At 36.9% G+C, this 12,992-nt stretch overlaps 1 protein-coding gene across 1 annotated transcript; it reads left to right on the top strand.

Annotated features, from left to right (window-relative positions):
• The first annotated feature begins 6,030 nt into the window (after positions 1-6,030).
• zgc:113176 (uncharacterized protein LOC554708 homolog) lies at positions 6,031-12,764 on the top strand. Its single transcript, XM_038298491.1, has 9 exons — positions 6,031-6,204; positions 7,480-7,497; positions 7,612-7,742; positions 7,823-7,946; positions 8,280-8,446; positions 11,658-11,811; positions 11,908-11,991; positions 12,190-12,360; positions 12,532-12,764. The coding sequence occupies exons 2-9, from the start codon at positions 7,485-7,487 to the stop codon at positions 12,573-12,575; spliced, it is 888 nt and encodes a 295-aa protein (XP_038154419.1). The 5' UTR covers positions 6,031-6,204; positions 7,480-7,484; the 3' UTR covers positions 12,576-12,764.
• The last annotated feature ends 228 nt before the right edge of the window (positions 12,765-12,992 follow it).

Below are 12,992 nucleotides of genomic sequence, written 5' to 3'. Positions count from 1 at the left end.
ACAACAGGTCAGTAGGGAAATATCATCATCCCAACACACAGAGATTGGGTCCCCAGCCCCAACAACAACAAGCCCACTAAACGTAAGGGCGGCTGACCTACGACGGCTGATCATGACCAAACTGGATCCCCTAGTACGACGTCCAAGACTGCCAAGGCTAAGTGACAGAGTACCCTCTGAAAGTCTTCTAGAAGATGTAAATGCAGCACTACATACTATCCCTACTAAAAACATAACTGAGACCAACGAGCTGACCTACGCCACAGCTACAGTGATCCTAGAGATGCTTGGCTATAAGATAAACACCACAGGCCACAAAGCAGAGCCCCCATGGAGGAGAAGGCTGGAAGCCAAGATCAAGGCAACACGAAGACAGGTTAGTCAGCTCTCAGACCTGCAGAAAGGTGTAGGGAAAAGGTTACCTAAGTACAACAAGCTGTCCATTCCTTAGGCTCTAGAAACTGCCAAACAAAGACTCGCCGCCCTGGCCACCCGCCTAAAGATACAAGGGAGAAGCAGAAGCCAGGAGAATAAACCAGGTGTTCTCCACCAACCCATCCAAAGTTTACTCACAGTGGCAGGGTAATTCAAGATCAGATCCACCCAGGGCTGAGACTGAACAGTACTGGAGAAACATATGGGAGAAGAAGGCATCCCACAACACCAATGCTCAGTGGTTAGAAGATCTTAGAACAGATCACAGCAATCTCCCAGAACAAGAACCAGTAACCATTACAACGGCAGATGTCCAAGAAAGAGCGGCAGGTATGAAGAGCTGGACAGCACCAGGCCCTGACATGATCCACACCTACTGGCTGAAAAAACTAACCGCACTTCATGCACGCCTCGCAGCACAAATGAACCAACTGCTGATGGATGGGACCCACCCAGAATGGTTAACCCAAGGACGGACAATCCTGATCATGAAGGATACCCAGAAGGGAACAACCCCATCCAACTACCGGCCAATAACTTGCCTATGTACAACATGGAAGCTCCTGTCAGGCATCATAGCGGCTAAGATGAATAGGCACATGGCTCAATACATGCACCCTTCCCAGAAGGGAATAGGCAGTAACACCAGAGGAGCCAAGCACCAGCTACTAGTGGATAGAGCAGTCACTCGAGACTGTAAGACCAGGCAGACAAATCTGTGCACTGCCTGGATTGACTATGAGAAAGCCTATGACTCAATGCCACATACATGGATACTGGAATGCTTGGAAATGTACAAGATCAACAGGACTCTAATAGCCTTCATCAAGAACTCAATGAAGCTGTGGAAAACAAGTCTGGAAGTCAATGCAAAGCCAATAGCACAAGTCACCATCAAGTGCGGCATATACCAGGGTGATGCACTATCCCCGCTGCTGTTCTGCATAGGCCTGAACCCCCTCAGCCAGATCATCACAAAGACTGGCTACGGATACCAATTCCGAAGCGGAACAATCATCAGTCACCTCCTCTACATGGATGACATCAAGCTGTATGCCAGGAGTGAGCGAGACATCGACTCACTGATCCACACTACCAGGATCTACAGCAACGACATTGGGATGTCATTCGGACTGGACAAGTGCGGTCGCATGGTCTCAAAGAGAGGGAAGATGATCAGAACCGAGGGGGTTGAACTACCAGAAGGCCACATTACATATGTGCAGGACAGCTACAAATACCTTGGGGTGCCACAGGCTAACGGAAACCACGAGGAGATGGCAAGAAAGACTGCCACAGCTAAATACCTACAAAGAGTAAGGCAGGTCCTGAAAAGTCAGCTGAATGGGAAAAACAAGATCCAAGCCATCAACACATATGCCCTACCAGTCATCAGATACCCCGCTGGTATAATAAACTGGCCAAAGGAGGAGATAGAGGCCACTGACATCAAGACAAGAAAGCTCCTCACAATGCATGGAGGGTTCCACCCCAAATCCAGCACCCTGAGACTGTATGCCAAGCGTAGCGAGGGAGGCCGAGGGCTAGTGAGTGTCAAGACCACTGTCCAGGATGAAACAACTAAGACCCAGGAGTACATCAGAAAGATGGCCCCCAAAGACAAATGGCTTGGTGAATACCTCAGGCAGGAGAAAACCGAAAGCGAGGACAAGAAAGAGGAAGGAGAACCATCATGGAGGGACAAGCCACTGCACGGCATATACCACAGACAAATAGAATATATATATATATATATATATATATATATATATATATATATATATATATACATATATATATATATATATATATATATATATATATATATATATATATATATATATATATATATATATATATATATATATATATATATATATATATATATATATATATATATATATATATATATATATATATATGTTTGCCTCATCACCACCTCAATTATGAGCTGTTTGTATAGATGTGAGAGAAAACCATGGGCCGGTCCTAATTTCAGCGTGCGAGGGCCGGCCCTCCTTAAATCATACCGGCCCCAACACTTACTCTCTGGCCGAAGAACCTACCTGTGACAGTACATAAGTCAAGGAACTGAAGAAGTAATATAATGTTAACTACCTAAATGATGCATTCAGTACATATAGCCCTTCCTTGTAATGCACATCCTTCTGATGGTAGGCATATGATGTACCAAGTAAATGCATTTTCTTTGCTACAGTAGAATAATCTCAGCCTCCAAATTTTAGGAAAATAATTCATTACTATTTCACAAGAAATCTATATGAGGTAAAAACTGTTTTCATCACTTTGCCGCCACTGTTGTTAATACTTTGCACAGTCCTCGATACATTCTCACAAAGGTGTATCATAAAAAGAGATAAATTATTCTCTTCAAATCTCTCTGGATTCAGAGCCTCTGCAGCTTTCTTCATCTTCTGACATAGGAGCTGGCTCGGAGCTCTTCTGCCTGGCTGTGTGTTTCCTAGACGGGGCCACCTGTGGAGCTGGTTTACAGTTGCCTTTTGCATCTCTGCTTCTTTTTTTATATCTGCTTCTGTCTCCTTGAACCCCAGTCAGCGTCTGCAGATGGCCACTCACACTGAGCCTGGTTCTGATGGAGGTTCCTTCCTTTTCCTCTCCACTGTCCCTACAAGCATGCTGAGTGTGAGGGGTTGCCTTTGAGTCAACAAGTCAATGCAATCCACTGATTTTCCTTAGATAGAAAACTTTGAATCATTTTGAATGTATGATCTGGTTATATTGTAAAGTGCCTAGAGGTGAAATGTGTTGTGAATTGGCACTATATAAATAAACTAAATTGAATTGAAATAGAGCTCAGAATTAAAGGGATTTTTCAGGGTCTCAGTAATTTAAAAGGAGGTAGTTTGAAAAGCATTAATCCTGAATAATATAATTTTTACAGGTAGATGTTTTTAAACTTTATGTAGGCATTTTTTTTATCTTTCATTGAGACACAATCAGAAGATGAATTCCTTTAAAAACTCAAAATATGGCCATTGCAAACCTGCTATCAAATAAATAGTTCTATGTTATGGAGGCAATTTTTATAACGTTCTATTTCACTGCAGCTAGGTGTGGACTGAAGTCCTCTGCCCATACAGAGCCACATTGCATAACAGTAGCCTCTCAATGGACTCCTTAATCAATCTCACACATATGAGAAAGTGGTGATTAATTATTCTCAAAAATGTAAAATATTTGCAAATAGTAATGTGTTAATCTACAGATAGCAAATATGGACGAATAGCAATTCATCATAATACAAAGACTAAGAAGGCATTTCATTGTTTAAAAAAATAGAATAATAAATGAATAAAAGAATAATTTCTTTAATGAGAAATGGATTCGGTATGGGTTCCACATAAGGAAGATTAAAACAAAGAACAAAAAAAAAACAACAACAATATTTTAAGTTGTTTTATGCACTGGTTCAATACTGCCACCTGCTGGCGTATTTTTGCACTGTTTCTTTTCTAGAGATAGATATGCGCTCAGCTGTTATTGTGGCAAACTGTATGTGTTCTTTCATCCCTTTGTCAAAGAAAATGTCTCACTGCTCACCTGTTTAAAGGTAACTTTCCCAGACAGAGCCTCTCATGGAGCTAGTTTACCAAAACCTTGTCTAACTACCAGCAGGGGATTTTATCAGCCCATTAAATGGCTGTTATTAGAGATAATCAGTCCCATTCAATCCCTGCAGACTGTGCCTCCTGTACCTCGTAGGTTTAAAGCTCCTTATCTACCATTCTTATGGCTAATAATATACAGCTTCGACCGTTGCGGTAATAAGGCCATATTTATTTTTAATTTATTTTTTTAATGATTTGCCCAGTGAGTGATATTTGTTTCTATTTATTGCCTAGACAGTGCCTCAATGCAAGGGAGTGAGTCTGATTTCTACTTTAGGGACATTATTGGTCTGATGTCATTGGTCCTATGTAAAAACATGCATGCTCGTTTTCTTCTGCTTGAGGTCAAAATCAGGATGTATTTCATTTAAAGAGAAAAGCAACATTTCTTGCAACATTTATACAAATTTTATAAGCTCTACACACACTAGATGCTGTTTGTTAATCATTGAAGCATAACTGTCTCTGATGAATGAGGAATCAGGACTTTTTTCCAATTTGAGAAGGTTTGGATTTGAAATTACCAGCAACTAAGACAGTAGGTGAATCTGTACTTACTTAACAGAATATAGTCTTAATATGTCTGCTACGGTATATGTGGATTTATCCTTTTGTTTCTTTTGAAGATATAGAATGGTGCAGAGGTAAACAGAGGTAAACTACACTCTTATCTTTTAAATATTCTCTTTGTATCATTAAACAAAGCGAAATAATAGATTTAAGGGACGCAAAATAAATGTATTGTATTTTCATGAGCACTGGAACTAGAAGAGGAACTGACACTCAACATTTAATAGATTAACTTGAATATACAAGTTATAGATCTAAGCTGTATGTAGCCTTTTCATGTATTTTATCTAGGGCTGAAACAATTCAATGGAATAATCGATTATTGATAAATTTAGTAATCAATTAATCGTTAACCCTTTATAGGGCAAGTTACCATTTTAGATCACTTGCATACCCCTTACAAATCAATTCCACCCCGTCCCTCAGTGGGTTCTAGAAGCACAAGATCTATATCCAGCCAATCAACAAAGACACTGCTATATGGCTGCACATCTTATTTGGGCATTTGAAAAATTAGATGAGCCCTTGAATGATATATTACCTACTGCAAATTAAGTTGGAAACAAAAAAAGCCAAGAAAAAAAAGGTAAAAAGTTAATTAAAAAGTTAAAAAGTTAATTTAAAAAGTCAATAAGCCTAGTTAACAATTATATTTAGGTCTACAGTATAAACTAAAAAATGTAAGTGCCAGTATCAGCATTAATGCCTCTAAGGTTATGTTGTACCAAAAAAAAAAAAAAAATGTTTCTTTCACTCTGAGTATTTTTCATGAATTTCTTATAGAAGCACTTTGGTTATTTTTCTTAAAATATTCGGGCAAGTTGGTGTTTCCTGTTATTACATTGACATTAATTTTTGCCATTAAAATATCCATATTTTTTTAATGTTACAAAGGTAATAAGGTCTTGTCCTAGAATCCAATACCACTATTGGCTTGAAATGTTGATTTCTAAAGGATTTCACTGACTGCCCCATAGTATAGAGACTCTAAAACTGCTTACAGCAGGAATTATACAAAATAAAAAAAAAAAAACAAAAAAAAACAAAAACAAAATATATATATATATATATATATATATATATATATATATATATATATATATATATATATATATATATATATATATATATATATATATATATATATATATATATATATATATATTGCACTTTAGATAAATATTGTTTTCATCTAAAATTATAAACATGTTATTCACATGTAATTGTTGGTAGGGACAAGTAGGTCGGTCTAAAATGTTGGTAGGGACATGTCCCTATGGTCCCTATGCAGACCTACTGCCATGCCACAATGATGCGTTCAGGTTCCGCCGTTATAGATAATGAGTCCCATTGAATGGCTGCAGACTGCGCTTCCTCTGCCTACCAGCAGGTTGTTATCATCCATTGCTAAGGTGGATTGCTCTTTGTTCGCTGCTTCAACTGATAAATCCATTCCCAGATTGCATTTCCGACATTCAGCGCTAATAAAATCCAACAGAAGAAGGAGAACAGATTCGGAAATATTCCTTAGAGCGGGACCATAAAGCAGGTAAACACCAATATATGTATAATCTCTGTTATTGTCGCGTTTTCATTAACAGAAACGGTTAGAAGGAAAATCTGGAATTATCATTGGAGCTGAAAAAATGTTTATTACTTGTCTGATATTAAGAAGTCCTAATCTGTCTGCAACGGTAATGCTGAAATATAACCTATAGATTTAGTACTAATATTGATTAATTTGGTTATTTTATATATAACTAAATAAAAAGGATATTATTTTTGTTTGTTTGTTTTATGTTTGGTAGGAGCAACATTTGGTTCAAATTACAGTCTACAAAATATATGAAGAATTATAGCATACGTTATATAAGATATAGATTATACATCAAATAATGCCACATGCAAATTATGTATTCATAGCATTTTGAAAAGGTATTTTGCTGATCAGATGTCTTTATATACAAGGGAAATGTGAGTAGTTTAATGGATAAAACAAATAAATAAAACAATATGTTGAGATTATAGTTTAGACCTTAGAAGTCTGCAGTTGTCATTCAGAAAGCTGACCTTTTTTATTTATATATTTTAATATAAATTAATTTTCAGAATTGGGATTAGAAGTTATATGTGTCCAGTTTTGTTGTGTTTTATAAATATGTTTATTCGTGTGAGAAAAATCACAATATTTCGCTTATGCAGTCAGTACTTATTATATATAAATAGGAATTTTTATTTCAGACAATTTGTCAAACAACAATAAATGAATCGACCAAATATACACTATAAGAAACTAGTTAACAACCAAACACCAATTTACAAACTAACTAAATTCATAGATAGATAGATAGATAGATAGATAGATAGATAGATAGATAGATAGATAGATAGATAGATAGATAGATAGATAGATAGATAGATAGATAGATAGATAGATAGATAGATAGATAGATAGATAGATAGATAGATAGATAGATAGATAGATAGATAGATTTAACTCTTCATTTATGGGGCTCATTACTGTTGATACAAGAGCAAACTCTTGTTTTTAAGAAAATGAAATTTAGATTAACTTATCAACCAATAACTAACACCCACAGTGCTCACAGTAATATATGTATACATATATATAATATATATTTAATATTCTATAGCCCTTAAAGAATATCATATGCTGTAGAGTATTATCATTAATACAGTAGTAGAATAATTTGATTTTCTGAGTTGAATTGATTTTTTTTCATGCAAATGCAAATTAATGCTTCATATACTAGAAAAAGTCTCCATATGTTAATAAATGGTTGTTTTTGTGTCTTTGCTTTAGGTTAAATGGCAAAAAGAGGTATGTGTGTAGCATTGCTGCAATTATCAGCTCTATAGCAGAAATTAGCAAAATATGTGTTTATCCTGAATTGAATCTTTGTGGGGTTTTTGTTCTTTATTCTTTCGTGATAAGTGAGAACAACAATCTCTGAGGAAAATAAAGTCCGCCTCCAAAATTTCTTCAAAGAAGGGATGACCAGGGTGGGATCACCGCTGGTGACGGCTGCTGCAGAGGCCACCAGCTTGGCACCAGCCGTGATAGACGTACGTTTGTTTCTTCTACAACTGCAGATACAGTTTGGCAAGATGTAACTGTGAGCTTATTCTTTTTTTCTGTTTTTTAGAACTGGATTGGAAATCACAGAAGATGTTTGAAAAGATCTGTCCCTAGAAAGCCTAAGAAAAAAATATACACACGGGATCTTTCTGCTTACAATCTTTTCTGCAGGGAGCTTCTGCAGAACAAGGGTGAGAGAGGATTTCTTGTAGCCATCATCCATATCGGTATATTTGGGGGGAAAATAATTGTATCTTGCTGGGGGTTTTTTTTATTTTTATATATGCTCTGTTTACATGAGCCTTTCGTTTATTTGTTTTTAAGTCATCCTAATAAACATATCTTACTTTAGCCAAACTCTATTTTAGGTTTATGTTGTAAAATTATGGTCCGGAGGGAATTCTCCTATTTGCTCTCTACCTTTTAGAAGGTTTTCTTAGCTTTCTGCATATTTACACCAGGGTGAACCACATGAGATCAGTGCAATTTTAATGGATTGCTTGTTGTGATTTTTGTTTTGTTAGGGAACCTGAAAGATGTTACTCAGAAATGGTCTTCATTAGGGGAAGCACAGAGGAAAAAGTACGCCGAGGAGGCAGCTGCTCTAAAAGCTCAAGGGAGAGAAGACTGTCTTAGCCCTGAGATGAGGACGCTTAAAGTTAAAAAGCACCTCAAGCAACTCAAGTTAGAGGTATGTAATAAATGCTATAACCTTTTAGTATAATTAGAATCGAAACAAAGCAATTTTTCCCCCTACTTTTATCGTTATTGTTTTTGACAATAAAGGAAAGAATGCACTGATCTCAGCACTCTGAGCATCAGCAAGGTACAAAACCAGAACAAAGTGAACACTCGAACCCAAGACAGCACCTGTTCTCGTGATACAAAAGTCAGACAGTTTCCCAGGCTAATTTATATGTTATCCATTTTTCCCATTTTTCTTTTAATTGAGCTATTTTCAATCTTAAAATGAAGGTAATTCTTTCCATAGTGAATATTTCCTCACCAATGTCCATCCACTGAGTATGGTTGGGTGGCTCAGGTCTGAGCCATCTTCTTGTTATGGCTTTCCTCCCCGCTGACAGTAATATCTTAACCAAATATTGATCATCTTTTTTCACATTAGACATAAGGCCAAGATACATTGTGGTAAAAGTAAATGGTACAGAATACAACAGTACTTTGCACAGAGTAAGGTGGATAGAAGACCAAAAAGGTTTTAGTTTAGGATTTCAGTGCAATTCCAGAAAACATGTACATGGTTGGTGTCAGCCGTGCCTCATTGCCTCCAGAAACTAAGCTATTTTAGTTTAGTTTGTGTTAGCCTTCTGTTGGTGCTGGTGGACCCCAGCCTCACCTCTGTCAGGTCAGCTGGGGCTACGAATCAGAAGCTCACCATCAAGTATGTGAATGATGTAATGCATGTAGAGTGAAGCACTTTCAGGTCTTCTGGGCACAAAGCGCTCTACAGTCATTGGCCATTTGCTGTTTAGTGCTGTGAGAACAAGTTTGCACATTACTTATTTCTTCTTTGCAAGCTTTTTGTGGACCTCAGATGTTTCACTTCATCTAGCAATTATTATTAATAAATCTGTCATCATGGACGATGTCGAAATCGAGGTGGTCTCCACATATAAGTACCCCGGAGTCCACCTAGATAATTTGGACGACTCAGTGCAGGCAAATGCGGCACACAAAAAGGAGCAAAGCTGACTACTTCCTTAAAAAACTTATGTCGTTGTATGTGTGTAGGGACAGGCTTTTCCTCTTTTATCAGTCAGTTGTGGCCCGCGCTGTTCTGTTTGCTGTTGTCTGCCTGGGAAACAGCATTACTAACAGGGACAGGAGCAGAATAGACAAGTTCATCAGGAGGTGATGAGGAGGGAGGCGGTCCCTATGAAGGAACTGGTGGAGAAAAGGACTAGGGCAATGATGAAGTCCATAAGGAACAATGGGAGCCATGCATTGTACAGCACTAAGGCGGCTCGGGAAAGCAGCCATAATTCAAGACTGATCTCTGTGAGATGCAGAACAGAGAGATACAGATCTTTTGTCCTGACTGCCATTAGACATTTTAATGCCTCTGAGCACTGAGGTTTTTTTATTATTATTATTACATAATTTTGTGATTTTTATCCTATTTTATATGTTTTTAATCTTTGCACAGGCAGGTGAATTTCCCCTATTGGGAATTAATAAAATAACTATCTATCCATCTATGTAAACAAACAGGTTAACTACAATTTAATACAATATAAGGTTTAAAATTATTTCATTCATTAATGGGGAAAAAATTGGCCATACATAATCATATTCATATGGTGTGATGAAGATTTGGGGGTACTCTGCTGCCTCAGGAGGTTGGTAATTTGTTGATACTTTACTTTTGGTACCAAAACATAGTAACGTAGCATTAAACTCTATCACACTTTGGTTGAGCTGTAGCACAAGGATCCAATACACAGTAGCATCAGCATCTCTAAAAAATAAAAACAAAAAAAAGCAATGTCCTAACCAAAATCTAGAATTTTGTATCAGATACTGTAAACTTAAACATGCCTACATATCTGATGTGGTTGAAAGTGGTGATGTTAAAGACTTATACTCTGTTATCACAAACTGTTAGGTTTAAACATCCAAACACTTATTAAATAACCTGGGGAAGAAAGACAAGAACATTAGATTATTTTTACTGGCGAGGAGAACGGACTGAGATTTGCTCAGTTATAATCTCCGACCAGCTCTGAAGCACATTCGGTAGAACTGCGCTGATGGATGAGGGAAGTAGCTGCAATGTTATCTACACAATACAAGCATAAGCAGTCTCTAAAAGCTTCATCTTGGGGTCAAAGCATGTCGCTATCTTCTGGTTCCAGGAAAAGCTCCTTCTGTCGCAAAAGTACACTTGTGGTTTTAGTTCACAGTTCTCTATATTTATCAAAACAGCCCACTTGTCTGGGGTGAGTCAAAAGGTGCAGTTCCTCTTCTGGAAAGACACTCGGCACAGAAATAAGTACAAAGGCCTCCCTGGGGTCATTACATACAAATAAGTAGTTCAGTATAAAAGCAGAAAATGTGTAAATATGAGATAACTATAAATAAATCTGTTCTATCACACCTGTCAGTTTTTGTTGCTAAAGATTGCACAGCTTTAGGTCTCAGGCAAAGGGCGCATTAATGCCAAGCTTATTGAATGATTAATGAATGAATTATTTTGAATCTGCTTTTTATATTTATATATTATTTGATAAAATATAAAATTGTGTTCGATGATCTGAAACACTTTAGGTGGGATAATAAAGCTAAAACATAGGATCTCTGTAACCTTTCATATCATTGTGTTCTAATCTGGCATACAAAGTATCTAATAGACTACCCTGGATGCATTATTTTGATATAATTTTACTCACCTAGAGTAAGTAAATTACAGAATATAGTACTGCATGTGATCTATTACTTACAGAAGAGGATAGTGGGCACTGAAAAAAAAAAGTTCACTGATTAAAAATTTTATTTCAGTTTAATATGGGGAAAAAGTCAGAATTCTGACTTCTTTCTCAAAATTTTGACTTTTTTCTCAGAATTCTGACTTTAATCTAAAAATGTTGACTTTAATTTCAGAATTCTGACTTTTATCAGAATTCTGACTTCTTTCTCAGAGTTCTGACTTTTTTCTTAGAATTCTGACTTTAATCTCAAATTTCTGACTTTTTCCCCATATTAAACTTATTAAAAATCAGTTAACTTTTTTTTATTTTTTCATGGGCCCTAATCCTCTTCCATAATTACTGGATCAAAATAAAAAAAAATAAAAAACAACTTCAATAAGTTCCTCCCAGCACTTGTATGTTTATGTATTCCTAATGTTTCAAATTGCCTCCTTATCCTGAACATTGCTTAAGGTATCCAGTCTTGAGATGCTGGGTGTAGATACGGCAGTGTTGCTGTTTGACCATCAGAAGCCTAACTTGGAGGTATGGGAGTTAAGCAGCAAAGGAGCTGCCTCATTCTTGGCTTCCAAGGACACCCTCAGCAGTTTTGCTTTGCATTTTAAAGGTTTGCACAAACTGACATAAAAACCTTAAAACTAAGAAATCGCACAATGAACTTGCTGCTCACAGTATTTACCTATTTTTGCATTTGGTTTTTTAGGAAGGTCTTCATTTGCTTCTCCTACCAAACATCCAGCTGATGATGTCATTAAGAAAGTGCAGGAGATCTTCAACAAAAAATACAGTAAGAATACAAGATATCCTGTGTAGTTATGGCCAAACTAGGCTTTACCTATTTGATGTTTTTAAACATTTTTTTTACTGTATTTCTCTGCACATAATCATCCTGGACAACTTGAGCTCTGTAGTGATCAGCCACTCGGCTGCCCCTCCCTTACGTCTATTATTTGCAGCTTTTTAAAACATTTACTTCTGGTTTCAGATGAAGCAGGTGGTAGAGGCCGTCTACCTTACCAGTCTCTTCAAAACCAGAGCATTGTGATAAATGCTTCCGGACTGCCTGGTGGTCTGACCCTGAAGAAGCCCTCTCACTACGGAAGGAAACAATTGGAAGACATTTTAAAGGCTGCAGAGCAAATTTCCTTTCAAATCGGTAATTAGCTGCTCTTTAATATTAATTATATTTCATGATAATCATCTGATTATAAGGTATATATAAGAATATAATGTGTGGGTGGTTTTTGAGGAAGATATTCAGTTTTATTCTTATTACTTTTTTATATTTTTGTGTCTGTTTCTTTTTCTATGTCTCCTTGAACGCCAGTCGGCCTCGACTCAGCTGCTGACACCCCAGTTCACACATTTTAGCTTCTATGAGGAGTTCTGCTGGTTTCCAAAATACAAATACAGGATGGAAGGAGAAATGTTAAGGAAGAGGCCTTGATGAGAATGTAGTAAGAGTTCTATGACCAGATAATGAATGAGAGAAAGTAGTATTACAGACAGAGCAGAGGTTATGTATGGTTTTTAAGAAAGATTTTCAAATGGCATATTAAATGCAGGGTACTTTATTTCTGTGATATTTAGCTCCAAAAAGCCGTCCGTGTTTGAGATCTGTCTGTTATGACTAAATTACAACAATTTTGCAAAAAAGAAGTGCCAAAATCCTCACAGACACTTTTTAGAAGCTGTTTCTGTTAAGGTTGGAACAGTAAATCTATAGATAATGGGGTGTTTATTTCTTCTCAGAGAGCCATGGTAGTTTGTTCATATGTATTGTCTTTT

Source organism: Cyprinodon tularosa, unplaced genomic scaffold, assembly GCF_016077235.1.
Source record: "Cyprinodon tularosa strain WSP-4 unplaced genomic scaffold, ASM1607723v1 ctg409, whole genome shotgun sequence".
In the NCBI taxonomy this organism is placed as follows: domain Eukaryota; kingdom Metazoa; phylum Chordata; class Actinopteri; order Cyprinodontiformes; family Cyprinodontidae; genus Cyprinodon; species Cyprinodon tularosa.
Note: the sequence above shows the minus strand (reverse complement) of the source record. Positions and strands in the feature narration are given on the sequence as shown.

Bases quoted from the DNA above. Each gene is read 5' to 3' on its own strand.
- zgc:113176 (XM_038298491.1), top strand. The intron at 7,743-7,822 runs GTACGTTTGTTT...TCTGTTTTTTAG, and splicing joins TGGCACCAGCCGTGATAGAC to AACTGGATTGGAAATCACAG. The intron at 11,812-11,907 runs GTTTGCACAAAC...TTGGTTTTTTAG, and splicing joins TTTTGCTTTGCATTTTAAAG to GAAGGTCTTCATTTGCTTCT.